At 27.9% G+C, this 23445-nt stretch overlaps 1 protein-coding gene across 1 annotated transcript in view; it reads left to right on the forward strand.

Annotated features, from left to right (window-relative positions):
- LOC107436185 (uncharacterized) overlaps positions 1–23445 on the forward strand; it is a 40839-nt gene that overhangs the window by 14757 nt on the left and 2637 nt on the right. Inside the window, exons 2-6 of the mRNA XM_016047790.2 lie at positions 3817–4248; positions 5851–5956; positions 11304–11423; positions 15372–15558; positions 22863–23034. Of these exons, the coding sequence (XP_015903276.1) occupies positions 3825–4248; positions 5851–5956; positions 11304–11423; positions 15372–15558; positions 22863–23034 (1009 nt within the window). The 5' untranslated portion in view covers positions 3817–3824. The remainder of the gene's footprint in view (positions 1–3816; positions 4249–5850; positions 5957–11303; positions 11424–15371; positions 15559–22862; positions 23035–23445) is intronic.

Consider the following 23445-nt stretch of genomic DNA (forward strand, 5'->3'; position numbering starts at 1 on the left):
ACTTCGATCTCACTCTTGCTGAGAGAAAAATCTTTCTTCATACCAGGCTATATAGCAACCTCTTTCTCAAGTAAGAACCAAGAGAAAATAGCTATATCAGGACAAGAGAATATTAAGCCAAGCTCATTCTAGGGGGAGGGGGGGCAATGGGATACCCACTAACACACCAGAAAGTAATTACCCTTATCTTGACAGCTGAAGTTTTGGCAAGACATACAATGAACCTTTATTGAAGTGACGCTTCTTATGCGACTTCCAACAAGGTTGCGTTAAACGTTTAACGCTGCATTTTTATTGGCCGGGAAATCGTGTGGTAGGATCCAGTTTTCCCTCATTCATTTCCATATTGTTTTGGTTCTCACTAGAATAAAAATAATAAAAGTCATAAAAGTATTGTTTTTCTATAAATATTTTAGTTTGATTTGATACACACATAATTTAATAGGGTAGTATTTTTTATTTTCAAATTTAGTAGATAACAATTGTTAAAAATGAGTGAAAACAATCCAACGGACAATGCGACGGATTTAAGGTTATGTTAAGGTACGTCTCCTGTGAATATCAATTGATTGTTAGGTTCTCTCTTTTCTAATTGCCATTTATATTTCACCAAATGCAGCCATGAGGGATATTAAATTATTTATTGCAAAATCTTTATTGCCACGACTATCCACTGCAGGTTCCCTAGCTCTGGCAGACGTTACTGGTTAAAAAATTGATTATTGTGAGCGGCCTGTGATCCTTGTAGGAGATTTTAATGTGAATTTCTCGTTACCTGAAGGTGAAACATTATTTATCTTCCTTAAAGACGAATTTGGATTGTAAATGATAAATGGTAGGAATGATCCAACAGGGAGAACTACCATTGATGCAGTTNAGAAAGTACATTTTTGTGTCTGATTTCATAACTTAAAATATCGTCTGCTCTCTTATTAATTAGCATATTTGAGGATTTGAGGTCACCCTCTCGAGCCATGAAGATTGAGTCCTAGTATGTGAAGATACAATCATTAGATCAAATCAATTAGATCAATTAGTTATTGTAAACGGTCCTTTTTTTTTTTTTTTNTTTTTTTTTTTTTTTTTTTTTTTTTTTTTTTTTTTTTTTTTTTTTTTTTTTTTGCACATTGTACAACACTGAAAGAGACCCTCAGAATTTTTAGCACTTTTTCAAATTTCTCAACAAATACTAACATAATTATTTTACAACTATAGAGCTGTTTATGTCATGGAATTTGTAATACGTGTTAATGAAATTTAAAGCTTTCGAAAATGTGAGAGAATAAATTAAGGACGAAAAGGGGTGTTTAAAAAAACACCTTATGTTTGAAAATAAATTTGTAACTTGTATTGATATCTTCATATACGTATTATATGCATCAGCGGCATAAATTTTTGTAAACCTAGCTTGAATATTAATATAAAAGCTAATTTTTTTACCTTACGTTTTCTTTTTATAATTTTAAAAATATTTAATAAAATGAAACAAAAGTTTTGGAGCAATTTTTAATTACTAACAAGAATATTATTTTAAAATTTAAAAGAAATTCGTTAAAAATTATGAGCATTTAAATTAGCTCTTGTATACTGCGTATCTTGTATATATAAGTTCGAAAGGAGTCCAATCTTGAAAATGTAAATGTTCTTGTAAATGTTAAAAGAATTCTCTGAATGGTAAGGGATTTTCCACAAATTTAATTCTCTACTATTTAACAAGGTATATTAAAACTTTTACAGGCATTATAAAGGATCATACTTTACAAAAGTTTGTTTTATTTTGCATTTTTTTTTTATAACATCGCAATTTGTTTTTCACGTAATCTGTGAAGATTATCATTCGTTGTTAAAGTTTGTTTTATGACACAAAATTAATATTGTGGAAAACTCCTTATAATTCGGAACGTTCTTTTAAAAAGTGCAAAAGCTACTTGGAAAATTGGTAAAAAACTTTTTGCATTTTCATGATGGTCAAATCAAACTTTTTTCATAAGTTACAAATTACGACTAAGAACGAAATTATGATAAAAAATCCTTAAATAATTTTCGAATTTGTTGCAGTATGAAAAGATTACTTTATTTATTACATTACTATTTAATAACATTACTATTTTATTACATATGATAACAAAAGTAATTGATACAAAGCTTATTTCTATATTTTTTGGATGTTTAAAAACAGGTCTTTTCGTTCGTCATTTATTGCTGGTCCCTGGAAAGCTTTATTGACACGTATAAGAAAGCTCTAAAATAATTCTCTTTTTTGTGAAAAGTGATTCCCCCCTCCCCCATTATTTGTGATATGTATGAATAGATTTATTTAAGTACCGGCCGGAGAAAAAATACTTATTTCACTTTGTATTTTAATATGTTTCTAAAAATATTTATAGATAATGTGACTACTCAATTTCTACTAAAAACACATCCATACATTTTCTTCGTTAATTAAATCAATATTATCACTGTCTTTCGAGGAAAGGTTTTAATTGATTGTGGATTATATTCAATAGATTCAATATAGAATTCGTTTAATATGTCTGAGAGAGAGATTATTAATAATATGAACGAGATGAGAGAATATTAATAATAGAAAAGTCAGTTTATGCTAGTTTTCTTGTACTTTTTAGAGTTTTAAAACACTTATTCAACTTCAAACCAGCATAAGTGCAAACCACTTCAATATTTGTCCCCAGAGAAAATTATAAAATATCAAGTTTATATTATATTAAAATAATATAACAAAACTTTAATAAAATTGTTTGCGTTTCTCATAGTTCTAGAAAGTAGGCCAGTTTTTATTTCCTGGTGACCTCAAAAAACAGCCTCACAATGGAAAGCATTTTATACGGTTATTAAAAGATTAACTGAACCATTATTTTTAGAAGTGGAATATATATCGAGATATTTAAGAGCTTGAATGAATACTGTCAACATGGGTGGTGTTTTTAATATGATTAATTTTTAAAATGCAATAAGGTTTTTCTTTAACCGTCATGATGTTAACTGAGCCTGTAAAACAGCAAGAAATAAAATTTTTTTACAGATTTTTACAAATAAAAATAAGAGCATAAAGTTAAAATAGGACGGTTACTTGGTTACTCCTTGCAATTTATATATTCCTGTGTAAATGACTTTTAGAAAAAACAGTTTAGTGTTTTGATGCATATCAGAAAATATAACGTACGAAACCGAGCTGTTATTTTGCTTTAAACTTATTTAACCGTCTTTAAAATAACTTTTCAAATATTTAAGTATTTTTTTATATTTTTATGACATATTTACGTTACACAGTGCAATTTTCTTCCACATGAAATTTTCATTGACCAATGAATGTAACGTACTCGTATAAATTTGTTTTTTAAGATAATCTGATGTCCTTAAATTTAATAATGAATGGCTTAGTTTTATTTTAATAAAAATGTATATTGCATAAGCAGTGAATGCATAAATATAAATCGAATTCAGAATTAGCTGTTGTTAACGTTCCCATTTTTGAGATGTACTTTATTTACTAGTATATTTAACTGAGAAGTTATAAAGTCTATCGCTATTTTTTAAGAGTATATCACTGTTTATCACTATTCTTTCTATTAAAGTATATCACTATTTTAACAAAAATGTATATTGCATAAGCAGTGAATGCATAATATAAATCTAATTCAAAATTAGCTCTTTACTATATATAGTATATCACTAGTATCTATATAAGTTATAAAGTATATCACAAGTATCTTATTTATTTATTAATTCTAAACACTTTGTTTTAAACTGTTTTCATAATAATGTGTTTTGCCTTATCTAATGATACTTCTTTTTCAGGTTCGAAAATGTTGGAAAAACCATTCTGCCATGTACTTACAAAATCATTAAAAAGTATTATTGGTCAACAACAACAATCATTGTTGAGAAGTTCAGTATTAAGATATGTTGGTTCAAACAATGGATCTTCAGAAAAAGATCTCTCCAAACGAAAAGTTGAAGTGAATTTTCCTGAAAAAACAGTCACTATTTATACGTGTGAAAATATCTACAATGAATGGAAAAAAGATGGGACGTTTTATAAAATTCCTGAAAGTGGAGTTTTTGCTAAAATAGATTACATTGACACAGGAGTAAATAAGACTGCTTTTGAAAAACCACCTAAAACTGTATTATGTATCCATGGAATTCCAGGCAATTATAGTGTCTTCAATCATCTTATTAATGATCTTAGTAATGAAGGTGTGAGAGTTATCGTACCATCATTTCCAGGTATATCCTATTTTCAATAACTAATGACCAGATTATCTCAATCTTAATGACATCATAATTAGTGCAGATGATATTTTAAGTTACGACACAAAATCGCTCTCAATAAACATAATTTTTTCCGACCGATTTGAGTTCTCAAAATAAATATGTTCCCAATAATTTGGTCAGTTGAGAGAGTTATAAATTTAATGTTAGTTTTTGCGTATTTCGCCATATATCGTGAATCATACGCTATGTAAACGAAATTGTTGCACACAATTATAAAATTCATTTATCCAAAGATCAATCCTTGCAAAAAATCATTTGGATTATTCCTTATTGTTCATTTTAAAAATATTAAAAAAATTTTAATTGGGAAGTACAACAATTTTTACATCAATTTCATGACTCTAATTTTCCATGGCAAAATTCAAAATTTTGCAAATAGTTTCTAAGTTATTAAATTTTCAAAAAAGTATAAAAAATTTTACATCCATTCTATGAATGTAATTTTCTATAGCAAAATTGAAAATTTAGCAAATGGTTTCTGAGTTATATTAAGATTTCAAAAAAGTTTTAAAAAAATTTGCATCAATTCTATGAATGTAATTTTCTATGGCAAATTTCAAAATTGAGCGAATAGTTTCTGAGTTTTAAAATTTTCAAAAAAAGTCCCATATTTAAAAATTGATTTCTTCTTCTTCTGATTTTTTGTGCACTGTACATATAATAATAGCTTTATGAAAATTTTTATTCAATGCATTAAGTATTATTTTTGACATAGCAAAATAATAAATATTTCAGATACCTTGATTAAAATTCTTCAATTTTATATATTAGCTTCTGTTTATTTTATAAATCAGTAATAGAAAATTGATTGCATAATAAATATAAGAGTCGCGTTATTAAAATGTTTTTTAGATAACATTTCAGTTATTAATTTAAGACATTACTCAGATTGATAGGTTTAAAAAAATTTTGTATTTTACTTATAGGTCAGGGGTTTCAATTCGGACTGCCGGCAAATGTTTCTTTATTTTAACTGATCTGGAATAACGTTTTTTTTGTGGCCAAATATTTGACAAACAGCAATAATGAAAAAGTGCAAATACAGAAGTTGAAAATCAGTAAATTTCAAATAAAATGAGTATACATTGTTTCAAAATTGCTTACTTGATCTATTGTGAAAGTTGACCTAAATTGTCAAAAACAAATTTCGTTTTTTGCCAGAATTAATGCTGAAATGAAGTAAAGACATTTTGGTAATACTATTATTTGAATAACTTTCTTAATGTTTTGAGGACTCTATATTTTTAATAATACTGCCACAATTTCCAACCATCCTCCCAACAATTCCGAGACCTGAAACGAGGTTCTTGCGGAGTAATTTCTACAAAACAATGAATTATATCATCACAAATTATGCCTAAAAGTTGACACTGTAAGAGTTGTGCTAATTGCACAATGTTCTACACAATAATTAAATTCTTAGTGATATTTAAATAACCGAATATATTAAATATAATTAACATTTTGTCATCACTTAAACGTGTATCTATTAGTTGCTATCTATAAATAAAAATATTTGGATTGTGAATTTTTTTATTATTGTTATTTTTACAGCTTCTCTTTATTTACCCGGAAAACATAAAAAAGAACTTTTTCGTCATACCGTTGAAGAAAAAACTCAAGTATTTAAAGATTTCCTAAAAGCCATAGATGTAAAAAAGTATGTGTTTATTTTTGTTTTATAATAATATGTGATGGTTTGGAAATTAATTCCCGCCGTTTTCTTATATTTTAACAACGTTAATATATGTTTTTGGCATAATGAGTTAGATCATTCGAAAGAGTACTACCGGAATCTACGTCTTTCTTAATTTTATTTTTTCTTGTTGTTATTTTTCAGTTAATTTATTTAAATTTTCAGTGCATTAAAATAGAATGTCAAAAGGAGAAAAAGAAATCATTTTTGACACTTTTCTTTTTATTTTTAATCAAGGGTCTATAACCGCAAAAGTAGCTGCTCCTGACATTTGTGCTATGTATGGACAGGGTGCTATAGCTAAAAGAACTGCTCGTCATTGATACGCCAAGTTTAAAAAGGAAAATTTCAACTTCAAAGACATAGAGTAGGGAGACGATATCTTTTTCTGTTCTAACTTTATAGTATTCTTTATAGTGTAGTGATCTACTTTCTCAAAAAAGTCGTGTAGTTCTATACAAAAAAACAGTAGTTTGTAGCAAAGTGTAGCAAAGAAACACGGCTCTAATGCAACTAATTATTCGAATTTGATGGACACAAATCTTCGAGGGTCCGTCAATGGATGGCTGTAGCTGAGCATTAACAGGAATTACATAGGGGAGTGTCGGGTACCCCCGTCCACTGTCAATTTCATATGTATAGAATATTTTTTCAAGTCCATCGGACATTAATTGTTATATTAAAAAAAGATTCTTTTCAAAGTATTTATGCAGCTGGTAACATGGTAAACAATAGTTTTGAAAATATGTTGATTTATTATCTATGTTGATTTATGATCTATTTTTTTAAGTTACACTATTCTTTTTTTGGTTTATTCTTTTTGCATTATTTAATTAGATGATAAAACAATGGGAACATACAAAAATATTGATTATTACTCAATATTATACAAAAATATAAGCAATACTCCTTAAGTGGGCGGGGCTACCCGACTCTCCCCTATTTAGAATCATCTATAACTAATATTTAAACTAGACATTACGAAAAATAGACATTTAATTTAAACACTTTTTCACATACACATTGATGTTATTTAAAAAGAAGGGAACGTATTTTCGACATTTTTCAGGGGAAATAAAAATTTCTGCAATAACAAACTGGCTCATGTAAACATGAATAAATATGTCTTAATTATTCCCTTACATTTTATATAAGTTTGTCTCCTTAAAGTAGTTACTACAATTCCAAAGTAGTTTGTAGTCACTACATTAAAAAAAAGTAGTTGTAGGGAACTACATTTGGTAACAAAGTAGTTGTAGTAAGGTACAAAAATAATGTAGTTTTTCCGACCACTGATTATCGATTAATATCTGAAGGTAAAGCAAAAAAGGCGAGTTAATTTTAATCAGAAACCATTTTTTTTTTAATATTATACCTGTAAATAACTCACCGCTCAATATATTGTAATAAAAGCAACAAAAAAGAAATCATGTGAAAGAATACGGATAGCAAAATAAGGACAAGGTATTTTAGGAAGAAAATTGATGATTATAGTTTGTCTAAAGTGTGCACAACAGAGCCCAAGGTGAAGAGTATGGGAAAGTTCGAAGCCATTCGTTTGGTGACTGAGTTTACTTGTTTAGGACAGGCTCAGATCGGCGAGAGAAAGGAAATCTTTTTCATCGGTCTATTGTGAACCAAGAGAAGCTACCCCCCCACTAGTAATGTTTCTATAGCAGATTTTTTGGCGGGGGGAGTTCTTACCGTAGACAAACTATACTCACTTCATCGTGTTGGCGCCTCCCTTGGAAGCTGAAAAACAGTTGATCACCCAGGATAGGGTTAACCTCCCTCTCCCACAAGCAAGGTATTTTTCTTTATTATTAATTCGATTATCTGAAATTCATCGATACAAAAAAATCATGACCTTTAAACTAATTCGAGAACAAAAGTAAAGTATTATTTCTTATTGAGTAATTAATCTTCAAACAGTGCATATTATCAAAACAGCTTCTTTTCTTTGAAACCCTTTTATTTCTCCTCTTATTTTGAAAATACCATTGTAGAGAAGAGGATATGACTTCTTTGGTGTAATTGAACAGGCACAGGATTGGCGCAAAATAAAGCTAAATAAATAAATAAAAATAAACATTAAAAATTTTTAAAAAAAAAACCGGTTCGATTTAATGATCGGATTTTTACGTTCTAGGACTATACAAGGTGATCGTTTAAGAGGTGAAGGTAAATCGTGAAGGTTTAAGGAGTAAATATGCTAATTATTTTTAAATATTGAACTTCTTAAAATTCAATTTCTCTGGAATTATTCGACCGATTTCGCTCAAATTTTGCAATTTGCCATTTTAAATTGCATTCTTTTAAAAAATTGCATACCCTAATATTCAAAAAATTTTCGACTATTATTAAATAAAATATTATTAAGAATTATTTTCTGATAGGAATTATCTTTGGATAAGTGAGTTTTATGTGCAAACATTTGTCAATTTGCTTATCTCGAAATATAGCGAATTACGCATAAAGTAAAATTGCCCTTAAGGGATCCAATTTCCTAATCAAATTATCAGTACTATATTTCCCATATATTTTGAGCAATCCGGAGCTGTGCAAAGAAAAAGTTATTACCCTGTTTTCGAGCTATCTGCGACAAAACTCTCTAGCACCAATATCTTTCTGCAAAATACTTTTAACAATCATATATGTTACTCTTTTAAAATAGCAAAAGTGGTATGTTTACAAAAAAAAACTATATATAATTTTTTCTAGTTGAACGTGTAATAATTTTTGATTCTAATATTATGGGTGGTATTCTTGCATTTTATTGGGGGGGGAGGCACAGAAATTATTCCCCATTTTGTAAATAATCATCACAATAAAAAAATGCGTGTTTCGTTTCGAGAATAGGTTGTTGTAATAAATAATATCGGATTTAAAAAGTTTAGAGAAATCAAAAGCATTAACTGCCGAAAATTCGAAAGAATTATTGTCCTAAAAAGTAAATACTCAAATGCACAATCCCAATTTTCTTCTCTTGAAATATATCGGGATATTTAAAAAAAAAAAAAAGAAAAAAAAAACACGCGAAAATCAATATCAATAACTGCCGAGAATACAATCGAAACATTACATCGATTTACGATACCATGGGCGTAAACTGAGGGCGTCAAAAAGTGATTATTTAATTGTGTGATTCAATTATTACGTATAACATTTGGAGAAAAGTAACATTTTTTACTTTTCAAAAGAAAATCTCTCTGTAACGTTGTGCGACAATGCGATTCTGTCACGAGGTAGAAGGAAAGTTTTTGTACCTGATTTGGTAATTTAAAATATCGTGAGTACAGATTAATTTGCGTATTTGAAGTTACTCCTTTGAATCCTAGTACTTGATAATCCGATCATTAAGATCAAAAGTTGATTAAGTTCAAAAGTAATTAAGTTCAAAAGTTTTTTTCTGCACACTCTTCATTCATTAAAAGAACATTTTTTGAAGAGGATGATCTGAATCACCCGACCTAGAAAAATGAACATAAGACTGAAAGATAAAAGGATGAAAATTTTTCTTCTTTTTTATAATAATCAATTTCTAAATTGTGTTCTTTTTTTTATTTATTACCATATTATTTAAAATAATTCAGTGTTCAACATTCCTGAAAACTAAGATTATCAATTTTAAACCTATAGATTAGAATGATTTTCTGGAATGATTCCTCCCCCCCTCCTAGAATGATCCTCTTTCTGGAAGGATTACCCCCTCTAGATTGATTTTTCTGGGTGAGCCACTGCTAGAAAATATTCTATCAAATGAAATGGACGACAAATGGTAGATTTAGTGAGTTGAACAGGTTTATTTAACTGGCAGTTCATCGATTTGTTACAGGAAAAATTATTTATATCCACGACAGGAACAGCTTGCACATATTAATAACTTTTTATTTTATATTTTCATCATATCATATCTTTTTATATTTTATAACTGTCGTTGAACAACCGACCCAGTTTTGGGTTTACGGCTACCAATGTTCAACTCCGCAGCCTTGTAATTTTGAACCCAGTCCAGAAGACAAGGAAACTTCTGGATCAAATATCGGGAGAAATTTGCCTTCCTGGAGGAGTTTTTAATGGTACTAACCCGCATTTGCGTTACATAGAGAAGAAAACCACGAAAACATCCCACGGTTAGCTTGGTGGCAAGAGGACTCTAACCCATGTTCCGTCTACCACTGTGGTCGGTGCGAGCCGGGTGCGAAACTCGAATCAGCCAGCCATCGCCGGGATTCAAACCCGGTCTATCCTCTGAGCCACCACAGCTCAATAAATCATATCTGATATATTTTCGAAAGGAAGAGTTTTGATTTATGAAGGTAAAATGTGTAGAAATGCGAAAACATAGCAGCGATTCGTAGCTTTCAAAAATAGAGGAGAGATGGACACATACTCTGGGACTCTTCAAAGGTAGGCAAGGGGTGACTTGACCAAACAGAGCCCTGACCGCAACAGAAGGAAAAAAAGTAGGGAAGGAGCAAAAAGACAAAAATTGAACGTGGAGAGGAAAAAGAAGGAAAAAAAAAAGGTTTTATTCTTGAAGAAACTAAAAAGAAATCAGTGCTCTAAAGAAGCATAAAAGAATATCTTGAAAAGTGATGGAAAATTATCACAAAAGACTGTTATTCCTAATATGAAAGAAGGAACATTAAATAAAGGTAAAATATGAATAATTGAACAATTACTAAACAAGAAGAGAAAAACTGAGACACCAATTCTAAATTTCAAACTTACTTTTTATTGTTTTCTTAAACACAATTATTAGGGGGTGAAGTTCAGGATCAGGTCAGGTCACGCGTACACATCTCTTCGTATTTAGAACACCATAAAATGTTTTTTTTAAAAAAAAGTAAATTCGCGAAACGTTAATTTGCAGACCGACTTTAATGAAATTTAATATGCATACAATAAAAACAAATAAATAACTTATGCATGATCATGGGTAATACTCGTTGGAAGGTATGAAATTGCCACAGGAAGTAATAAACTGGCTTATTTCAAGTCGCGCTACTGTATATTTGTAAGAGGGGACCATTTCTTTTTTGTTTATTCTGCAACGGCTATTTCATATCTTCCAACTATGCACGGTTAGGTCTATTTTCTTAAACACGCATTTTGAGCTGTCTCCATTTTCTGAGACAAGCATTTTGAGCTCTATCTAATTTATTAAGCTCGTATTTTGAGCTGTATCTTTTTCTAAACACGCAATTTGAACTTAAATTTGCATTTTGAGTTATGTGTCTAGTATTTAAAAATGAAACAAAATTTGATTTATAGGAAAATAACATCCAAATTCCATTTTTATTTTCAGTTTAGATGCTATAATTTCTCATAGTAGTGCAGTCTATCCCGCTCTACACCTTGTTTTAGATCCTGATTTGAAGGTCAAGTGTCAAGTTCTTTTTAATACGGGTGGACACAAGAAAACAGTGTAACATTTTTTATTTACTTTGCATCTTCTTTAACATTCTTCAAATCATAGTTTTGCTTATACTAATCGAACATACTATTTCTTGCTAAAATACCGTCCTTGGCCAAATTATTAAGCATACTATAAAATTTCATGTAAAATCTTAATTATCAGGCCTTATTGTTTAATGTTTATTGTTTTTACGCTGCTGAAATCGATTTACATTTGTTTATGTTCGTGTATCAATATGTTAACATTGTAATGCAATACGTTAAAAATAAATTAAAAAAGGAAATATATAAAAAGTCTCTCGAATTAAAACCCATTACATGTTTGTTTAAATATAAAAGTATTGCATATAAACTAGGGCAAAACATGGAATTATTAAAACACTAAAGAGCATCTAATAATTTGGTTCAATTATAATAATATACTAATAAATATTCTATATTTATATAATATATCGTCTAATGTCTCCAATTGACACACAATTGTAAACTAGTGGAAACCGGTTTCAGTCGCGTAAAAACAATAAAGCTGTAAGTATCACTTGATAATTAAGATTTTACATTGAATTTTATAGTACGTCTAATAATTTGGCCAGGGACTGTATATTAAATGTTTCAAACTTGGGAAGTTTTTAATATGGTTTTTGTTATGGTATTGTATAAGGATGTTATAAGATGTTTTCTAGTTTAGTTTTTTTTTACTTTAATCGTTAGCAATTTATCATTTTCAGTTTCAAATCACTTTTGTTTTCCTTATTCACGTCTGATAAATTTTATGAATGAACGCCTATTATTGAGGGCTTGAAACGACTTTTTATTACCATCTTGGTGTGTTTTGAAAAAAATGAATTACATCGTTTCGCTTTTTAATGGTATATATCTCTTCTTAGAAACGATCAACTCGAAGAAACTCATAAACTATTTTTAAGAATTTATTCGTAGTAAATTTTACAAGTGGTCTCTTTTTATTTTCAACTCACGTATTTAAAAATGTTCTTGTGTTTTTTAAAGAAGGAAAAAAAAACTGTTTTTTTTTCTTCTTTTTTTCTAAATAAAAAATATTAACTTATTTACTTTCAACCAACAAATATTCCAGTACATATAATTGCAAGAATTTATACTTAATTTATTTATTTCTTTTAGAATTTCACATAAATTTAAATTTTGGTAAATTTTTTATAATTAAAACGTCCTTAAATTTCGGAGGAGCTTTAACTTGTTTTTTTTACAAATAAATCAAGAACAGTTTAAGGCATTTTGCCATGTTTGCATGTATGTATGTTTGTACGTATGTATGTATTTTTGTATTTATATTTGTACTTATGTTTGTATGTACGTTTGTACGCACGTACGTATGCATGTATGTATGCATGCATGCTAATACCTTTTTTCATATTTCTCCAGAAATACGCAATGTTTTACTTTAGAATGCGTTTAGATCATTCAATTTCTCAAACATATAAATGAAGTTTAACGCTTTTGATGGACCAACAATAAATTACAAGCAGAAAATGAAATTTCATTCAAAAAAGTTTACTATTTTAAGAAAAATAACTAATTTTATAGATATTTATGTTTGATGGACTCTCTACTTAAGAAATATACTTTTCTATTTGAATAAAATTAATATTTTTTTCATAAGATAATCTTAAACAATTAAGTTATGAGGAAAAATATTGGATTTCAGTATATTAAATTTTCTGGGCATATTTCACGTGTAAGAAATTGGAAACTTTTTTGCAAAAATATTTCATTAATACAATACTTAAATAATTGAACAATTATTTTAAGAATGAATAAATATATTTAAAGCATTTATTTTTTTGCTTAAATAATAGCTTATTTTCTTGCGTTGCTCTTTTAATAACACTAAAGCACAACTAACACTACTTTTGGTTAGAACATTAAATTTCTTTTTATAAACTCTTTCAGTCTTATCTATTGATCCCATTTGTTAAGATTATAATTAAGTAACGGTCTAATTTTTTTTTATTTTCAAACATCTATACACTGTTAGAAAAAATACTTTTTCCCAGTGTTATCTTGGCTCAGTTAACATGATAAATGTCCTAAATTGGCCATTTTTGTTGAAAAAAATTAGGGTAATTACTGTCAGATGTGTACTTAACATCCTTTTAATTTTGTATTATTTACTGGTAGTAATTTTTTAAAAAAATATATAATTGATTAAATAGCATTTGCTCTCTTGCAATTTCTTATTTATGAAAGATATAAAATAATTTATGGTTAAATATGTTGCTTTTTTCATTATTTGTCAACATTTCACCTTTAAAATTATTCTTTAGTATGTAAAATTATTTTTTTTGTGTGGATCACAAAATAATTGTATAATTCACCAATTATAAATACATCTAGGAAACAATAAAACTTACTTTATAAAAATATAATAGTTCATTAACATTTTTGGCGTATGAGTTTAGTGAATTATAACAAAAAATTTTACAGAAATAGAACAGATTTTAACTTTTTAGTTTGTTATTTCTAGATAAGCAGTTTATGTCCTTAATATTAATTTTTTTACTTATTCAGAGTGCGCATCATTTTAAAAAAGTGCTTAAAGGTGCTTATTTTTGATTTACGTTTTTTAAAAGCCCTTAAAGATGCTTTTTTTTATTTGGGTTTATAAAAAAGGCTTAATTTTTTATATTTTGAGCAGGGTGCGTAGCCAAATTATTCAACAAAAAATAAGCACCTTTTAAGCACTTTTCAAGCCCTCAAATAATATTTTTAAATACTTTTAAAAAAAATATCCTAATTAGGCAGGGTGGGAAAAAATTTGACAATTGACGGTTTTATCTGGTTTTGACCGTCATGTAAAAAAAAACCTTTTTGGCATTGTTTTTGGCAAAATGTTTGAATCATGTAAATAGAATGGCGTTTTCGTATGCAATGGACTGATGATGCGCCGAAATAGATTGGGGTTGAATTAATTGTGAAAACGTTGAATAGAACAATACGAACAGTGTCTTTCCGCATAATTTGTAGCAAAAATCAACATGGTAAAGGAAAAATCTCAATTTGGAAAAGGGAAAATTAAGCACTTTTTAAAAACACCCAATGAAAAAAGCACCTTCAAGGGTTTAAAAAAACGGAAATAAAAAATAAGCACCTTTAAGCACGTTTTAAAAACGCTACGCACCCTGTTAAAAAAGAGATTTTTTTCTTTGCCGTGTTGATTGTCGTTCTGAATTACAAAAAATTCATGATTTTCATAGTTTTCTCTGCAATATTTATCAGAAATTAGTTATTTTATTGATTATGTAAAGTTTTTGAATTTTATTGATCTTATGTTTAAAAATTAAGAACTTCAAATGATAGATAGAAATAATTTTTATTGCTGCACAGATCCTAGTTATGATATATATATTTTTTTTTTTGGAAAGTGATAAAAATATTTTTTGAGTGCTTAAAAAGTGCATATTTTTTGTTGAAAAATCTAACTACCTGTAGTTATTTTTTAAAATTATACAGATGAATACAATAAAAATTGTCCTGATTTATTTTTGGATCCATTGCTATGCTAGATGTTTAAAAGTATTTACGTAGTATTTAAAACCCTAATGGCTCGTTGTGGGTCAGAGTTGTCATCGAAGCTCTGAAACAAGCATTTCTATAACAATTCTTCGTGCATCATAGAAGTTCCTGATTTCATGCATAATGGTATGATGCGGCAATGTGGTCACGCACAGACCACTTTTACTTACCAGACAAGCTGGTACCCATTCATCTAAAGCTGGACAGATTTCACAACAATGACAGTTTGGTGTCTTAACCACTGAACCATCATTTTTCATTTCTTTTTAAAAAATATTGGCATAAGTGAGTCCTTCTTTACGTGGTATACATGTTTTATAAAATTAGTTTTTGTAGTTTTGTCACTTATGAGATAACAATCATTTTTCCGTTAACACATGATAAAAAAAACCAACTATTCTTTCAGTGCAATGCGGCCTTATTGGATTGTCTACAGTTGTTCTTACTTGTATTTGACGAATTTGGGTCGAAAGATAGTTCAATTGACTGGAAAATTCATTATGAAATGGATATTGAAAACACCTATAAAAGATGACAATCTGGATGGAGTAATGCTTTTGGCTATAACTATGGTATTTTCAAAATATAAAAAGGTAAAGAACAAAATGTTTTGTACATACAAATAATTAATTTTATATTATAATTTTTCATATCTATGGCAAAGTATCATGCTATATATAACATAAATAGTTGAATCCATTGAACTTTTTAATCATACTGTTTTTTTTAACAACATCGCTCAAGGGGTGCTAATATTAATAAGCTCTTGGCGACTGTCTGCGGCTCATCTTGAATGATTATCCAAATACATATTATATTAAGAATTAACTGGAATATTGAATAATAATATAAACATATCAGAGCCGATTTTAAGGATGGGCCCAGTGGACCTTGGCCCAGGGCCCCGAGTTCAGATGTGGCCCCCGAAAAGTCTCAAATCTCATTGCATTAATTTTTTTTTAAATTCTAGCTCATTTATTATTTATAACTAAAGAGGGCCCTCTGATCCCACTTTTTTCTTCTTTTTTTAAAATTTTATTCAGAGCTGGGGCCCTCTGAAGTCTATAATATATATTTTTCTTTCTTACATTATCGGATGATTTTCAAAATCTAATCGAAGTGTTTACAAACATAAAATAATTGTTACTCTTCACTTTTCCAACCAAAAGAGCAATAAAACGCTCTTTAAACTGATGAAAATATCCCCACTTTAGTAGTTACCACCCACAGAGTTGTCAAATAGCCTCCTCACTTTACACTGTGAGAAAATGTTTTTATCTTCTTTATATTGCCTTGGGGCTCTTTTTTTCTAACTTCGGAAATATCAGATATCTACAGAAACACCCTTATGTCTGATTTCTGATCATAAATTTCTGGGAAGAAAGCATTTCTACAGCTGTAAATAGGGGGAGGGTCTTGCTAGAATTTCTTTGGGTCACTCTGTCTTGAGATTTCCATAGTGGCTTTAAATTGGGCCTAGTTCAATTCTAAATTCTCGTTCTTACAAAATTTAGACATTTTTTCTAATTTACTAGAAAAGCTTTTTTCTCCCCTTTACTCTTCCTAAATGTTTCAACTAGCCTAATTGCTTTATTTACTTAATTATTGTAGTTAATTTTATTTTGTTATTTTTCAAATTAATCGTAAGAGAATCCGTGAACTAGGAATTTATATACCAAATTTTCATAGGATATTAAGAAGAAATAAATCTTTCACGTTGGAGGTAAGCAAATGTTTTTATTAAATCAATTTTGGTTGTGGTTAGGGAAACCGTGAAAGGTTTGCGCAGTTTTTTATATATACGTTATGATTTTTTCGTTTATTTATTTAAATGGCCGGCCGCTATTCAATTCCCTCTTTGACTGTCCTATCTGCCAAAACTCTTGATTTGGTCTGTTCTGGATGAAATTGAGATAACAAATGTAATTTTATTTTAATTTTACTTACTGCTAATTGTCAGAAACAACATGTGATTTTGTTTAATAGAGCACTGAAATCAAATGATCATCAGCTAAACAAATATTTAAACATGAGAAAAAAATTGTTTACAACTCCTGTATGACCAAATTTTCCATGTTTCCCCTAAATATGAACTATGTTTAATTTGCAACATTATATTTCGTGCAGAAAATTAATTTAGTTAGCTTGGCATTTTATTGTTTATTGATCACACTTGTTTCTATTTTTAACTCCTTGATTTCTGTTGTTATTATGTGGTTAATAAGGCTTCTCAATTTTCAAATTAAAGTCGAAACAATTTCTTAAAATTGTAAATCGAAACTATATGTGAAATTTTGGCAGCTTTGTTTTAATTTTAAACGTATACATTTAATTTAATAAAATAAAAATAAGTGAAAAAATGAAAAAAAGAATACAAATAAATGACTGAATGAAATAAACAACTTCGTTGTCATATCTTTTAAACAATTCGAGTATTAATAAATTATTTAGAAATAAGCAAATTTTTAGTTTAAAAGGTAAAAGAGTTTTTGATTTGTTTAAACGGTTATTATGCTCCATCATTCGATCATGAGACTATTTAATATCTGTTTCTAAGGATCGGAATTCTTTTTTATTTTACTTTATTGTAAAATTGATATATTTAATACTTTCATGTGATATGCTGCAGTTTAAAATACCTAAAAGATGACCAAAATTGTCAATCAAAAAAACAATTAATACTTTTGAACATGAATTTAAATAACTCCATACGTTTTGTTTGACTATCTCATTTTATATTATTGCAGTATTTAGAGCAGACAGTTGCTTGTGGGTGTGGATGATATAAGTAAAAAAAATCAATTGATGCCCTCAATATTATATTTTTAAACTTCTCACAAAATGTAGTAAAAAAATAATTGTCGCAAACAAATTAAGTAAGAACGAAACGAAAATGATATCAAAATATGCTGAATCACCAGTGAGACAGGTGGGATGAAAGACATCGAAACCAATTTGATTGAATAGTAAAACTAGAAGGTGTTTCTAAAATCCGGAAATCAATCAGGATTCAATTTTTTTTGTCACAAAATTTATCAGGGATATTCATTAGATTTCAATATTGGATATGTTTTTTCTTTGATTAAAGTTTATTAAAGTATTTACGAACATTATAACCTAAAAACAAACTATTTTAAAATATTTAATTAGAGGAATGTAGATTTTTCATCATTTTATCATTATCAATCTTAAATAAGGTTTTATATCCGACAGTTAAATTTGCAGTCCTTGTGTTATATCTAGTCTAGTTTTTAATTTTTTTTTGGTGCATATACATAAGCTGAAAATGAATAAGTTTAAGCCGAATTATGGCTTACTTCTAAATAAACTGAATATACTTGTTATAAATATTAAAAATGGTAATTTGGAAAGCCTTTTTCAAGAATGTCAAGTATTCAAATGACTTAATTTATTAAATTTTAAAAAAAAATTTTAAAAATATCCGCAATATGGGTGTGTATATTTAGGGCTGAAGATTATGAAATCTAACACAAAACTGCGAGGTCGTGGATTCTATTCTGATGACCGTTTTTAATTATTACTTCTTAATACTGGAAAATGTTTTTCATATTATTTTTAAGAATGCATGTTAAAAACTAATAATTTAACAATTATTTAAAAAACTAGAAGGCTCAGCTCCCTGTTCATTTTGCTCCCCAGATAATGACAGGCCCCTATAAACATAAAAACGGCTCTGAAACATATACTTGAACCGCGATGACTCAGGGGAGCGTTCGCCTTCCAATGAGATGAACCGGGTTTGAATCTCAGCGATAACAATTTCGCATCAGGCCTGCACCGACAAATGTGCTGACGTGAAATATCCTCAGTGTTAGATGGATCATGGAACAGTGTCCCCTTGCCGTCAGGCTAACCGTCAGAGGTTCTCGTGGTCTTCCTCTGTATGTAATGCAAATGCGGGTTTGTACCCTGAAAAAATTCTCCATGAGGGCAAATTTCTCCCTTTACTTAATCCAGAAGTTCCCTTGTTTTCTGGATTGGGCTCAAAATTACAAGACTACGGAGTTGAACATTAGTAGTCGTAAACCCAAAAATTTGGGTCGGCTGTATAATGATGGCTATAAGATATGCAATACAATAAACATATGTTTGTGTTAGAATGCATTGAAAAGATTCTGATTTTAGAATTACTCTGTTAATGAACTAATGAGTATACTTTATAAAACTGATTTGAATATAAACTCTTGAAACAACTATATCGTGGAGAATTTCTAACAGTTTATTTAGAGATTTTGTTAAAAGTTTATTAATGTTAATTTCTGTATTTTTGGATATAATAATATAGGTAAATTCGTGGATCCGAAACATTTTACCCATTACAATAGTTTGTCGAAATATCATTTCAGAAAAAGTGATTTAATAATTACTTATGATCAAATAAAGTTTTTGAGTTATATATATTTTTGCATCATATTAAAATTAAGAATGTTGAATAGTCTTAGCATGTAACATCAACGTTATAGATCGTATAATTTGATAAGATATTGTGTTTTAAGATATGAAAAAAAAATTACGTTGCGTTAAATTGCTGAACTTTGCGTGATAAAACATGAAATTTAAACCATCCTGAGAGATATCATTAAAAAATTATCGTCAGTATTTTGTACTTATTTTAAATTAAATAAAAATAAAACCCATGAAATAATTTTCGAGATTTTGTTGGAATGAGTTGGAAAATGGATGAAAATTTTTTATTTAAGCCATTAAAAAAAAATTCTTCATCAATTCTTTCTTATTTTACGTTTTTGAAGTTGATTTAAAGGGATGTTCTAAGGGAAGTATAAAAACGGAATAAAGATTACTGGAAAGAAATGACCGAAAGAAAACACTGAGTAAAAGCAGTTATGAATTAAACATATGAATCAATTTTTGACTTTCAGTTAGAATTATCAAATTAAATAATTATTCGAATAAAATTAGATATATATTTAAAAAAAACTATTAATGTAAAAGGCCAAATTTAAATTTTTTGCAACTTTAGAACTTTCATTCTATTTAACCAAAAGTTGAAGAGAGTTTTAAAATTGTCTAAAATTTCAATCATTCCACTTATTGTAGTGTGTGATACACTACCTAATTACACTTTTTCAACTAGTCCATTTCCTTAAGTATTAAATGCAATTTCATTAGTTTTTTTTTTAAATTAGTTAAAAGATTCACTCCCTGACCAATTATTCTTAATCCATAATTTTTTTACACTATTACTATTATATGTGCCATTATTTTTGTAAGTGAAATAAGTCAATTTTTTGTATATATCAAGACACTTAAGGGTTAGCATTTGAATGAATTTATTGACAAATGTTAAACAATTCGGGTGCTTGTTTTTAACACTATAATTTGATAGATCGTTAAAATGTTATAATAATTATTTAAATCGTGAAAAGAAATGTACAATATTTGAGGCCAAATGAAATTATTCCACTCTCAAAAACAATGTCTCATTTGTTATAATTGCATTTACAATTAAAAATTTATATAGTAATAGAAGTCCCTTTCTGTCAACTTCAAATTAGCATTAGTGTATTGTATTAATTATTTTCTTAATAAAATATTAAATTATCCAATTACAGTATATTGGAATTTAATGGTCATGATCAAATCAGACGTTACATTTGTTAAACAATTTATGAAATGCTTTTTTCTTTCTTCAGAAATTTTTTTTACTGTGATTCTATACACTTTGTATCGTTCCTCCAAACAACCTTGTTAATTCAAAGGGATCAATTGCACTATAAAAAATTCTGGATTAAATTACGGTAAAATGCACTAGCACCCTGGTCATTTTTACTGTAAATTCCATTTTTACTGTAACATTTTATGGAACAAAAAATCTCTTATACTGTTATTTTTACAGCAATATTTGTTATAAAATCACTGAATCTCAGTAATTAAATAATTATTGTTATAAAATATTTGGTATAAAACTTTACGATGAAAATGGATTTAATTGTAGAATTGTTTTAAGAATGATGCACCCAAGGTGCCTGCACTTTTTACTGTAATTTGATCCAGAATTTTTTTACTTAAACTGCTTTATTTTCAAAGTCAAATTATTTGATGCATATCTGTAAAAGGGACTCATCATATTTTTATTATCAATCCATTTTTTATTTGAGTCTATAACTATTGTTTAACGCCTTCCAATTTGGATGAGTGTTACACATTAATACATATCTGTATTATAAATGTGGAATGTTTTTTTTCCAATAATCGACAGAGAATAATCGATAAAATCTGATTTTTTTTTTCATTTTGAATGCATTTTATTTTGTTAAGTGCCAGTGCATTTCTTTTTGCACTTTTTTAAAAAAGAATTTTGATCTGGAAACTTGTTTCCGGAAGTTATTTATTTTAACTATTATTAAGATAACTTGTAAAACTTCATACTGCAGAAAATTAGTTGGTGCTATAACAAAGTTCTTAATATGCTCAAAACAGTGACTTGTTTTCGGTTGTGACTAATAGTTTTCTTTTAAAAAACGAATCAGTATAAGACTTTGTTATTACAAATAAACAAAGAAATAAATAAAATAATTTTAGCACCTTTAAACATTTTTGCCTGATATTAAGATTCTTTACAAGATAAAACAGTGGTTATTAAATGGCAATTATGTTAATTATATTTCTTATTGTTATAGTTGATTATCAATTATATGACCTAATATTAAGTAATTGAATTTGAAATTTATGTACCAAGTTAAATGTTTTAATTGCTTCAAGTCATAGTTTTAACGCTAGAGATAATGTAAGTTGTAAAACTTAAAACTTGGTTCCATTCTATAGAAATAATACTTACAGATAAAGGAAATTTTATACTTTAAAAGACCCCATTATGTCAGTTTTTTATAATCGCTAACCATAAATCAACAAAATTCTATTGTAATATTAAGTTAACATTGTGTAATCAATGAAAATTTGTATTTAAGAAAATGAATACAACTCTGAATGTGTATTCAAGAAAATAGACCTTGCTTGAAATGCATGTGGAAGAAAATGCACACAGCTCGATGTGTGTGTTTAAGAAAATGAACCTAGCTTGAAATGCGTTGTAAGAAAGTAGAAACACCTCAGAATGTGTATTTAAGTAAATGGATACAACAACGATTGCACCTTTTTAATGATCAATCCACATTTAAAAACTATACGTGCTTAATTTTCCTTAATTATTTAAACATTAAACCTAGTCCTTAACTATCAGATATTTAGGTCGGAGTGATTGGTTACATTACATTCAATTCATATTCATAATGATAAATTGAGTTTTAAAAATCTGCATTTTTGCAACATTAATTTTCAGACGACCTTGTGAATATAACTGTTGACTTTCAAAAAGAGCTTAATCTAATCAAATGTGATTTATGCAAACCCTCTAACGAATTTCATTCTTTAAAAAAATAATACACTAAAAAAATAAGTTTGATAATTTAGAATCTCTGTTTTTTTTTTGTTTTTTTTTTTGAGCAAGCATTTCAAGTAGTATCTCAATTTATTTATTCTTTAAAAAAACAATACTCAAAAAAGAAGTTTGATAATTTTGAATCTCTGTCTATTTCTTTAAATAAGCATTTTGAGTAGTACCTCAATTTATTTATTTTTTAAAGAAAAAGACAGAGATTCTAAATTATCAAAATTCTTTTTTGATTATTGTTTTTTTAAACAAGCATTTCGATCTATTTTCTTAAATGCACTTTTTAAACCCATTTTCTTAAACATGCATTTTGAGTTGCGTCCAAAATAAAAAGTTTATAATGAGAAATTTTTTATTAATTCCTCATTATTTAATGCCTTTACTGTATTTAGCAAGCACACAGTTAAACATTTTTCTTTTTAACAGTAAATCATATTCTGATGTTTTATTTGTTATTAAATTTAGGCAAGAACTTTGATGGCAGAGATTGCTGAAAAAGAAATTCCTACTCTATTTTGTTTTAGTGAAGATGATAAAGTAGTTGAAAGAAATCTATCATATGAAGTAGTCGGTATTTTTGGAGCTTTTAAAGATAATATAAACTATTATGATGAAAATGCCAATTTAATTACAAAAGGTGAGCATTTAATTTTTTTCAGGTATGCTTAATAAATATGTTTTGGTTTTGTCTTAACAATTATTAATTATAATTTAAAAAGCCTCCATATATTAACTCCATGAAATTTAGTCACAATTTTAATAATATATTTACTCTATGAATTTTAATTATAATTTGAAATATTAAATCCATGAAATTCGATCATAATTTGGAGAAGTATTAACTCTATGAAATTTAATCATAATTTGAATATGTTTCAATTCTATGAAATTAATTTTATGTCAATTTAATAAATTAGATATATTTTTCTTTGTTTTTTTTATTCTTTTAAAAATGTATGTTATTACTCAGTTTTCTAAATAAAATGCCTTCACACACTGTTTTTTTATTAAAGAAATTAGTACATTATTGATAATTTTCTATTCACTC

The sequence above is a fragment of the Parasteatoda tepidariorum genome, chromosome X1 (assembly GCF_043381705.1).
Source record: "Parasteatoda tepidariorum isolate YZ-2023 chromosome X1, CAS_Ptep_4.0, whole genome shotgun sequence".
In the NCBI taxonomy this organism is placed as follows: domain Eukaryota; kingdom Metazoa; phylum Arthropoda; class Arachnida; order Araneae; family Theridiidae; genus Parasteatoda; species Parasteatoda tepidariorum.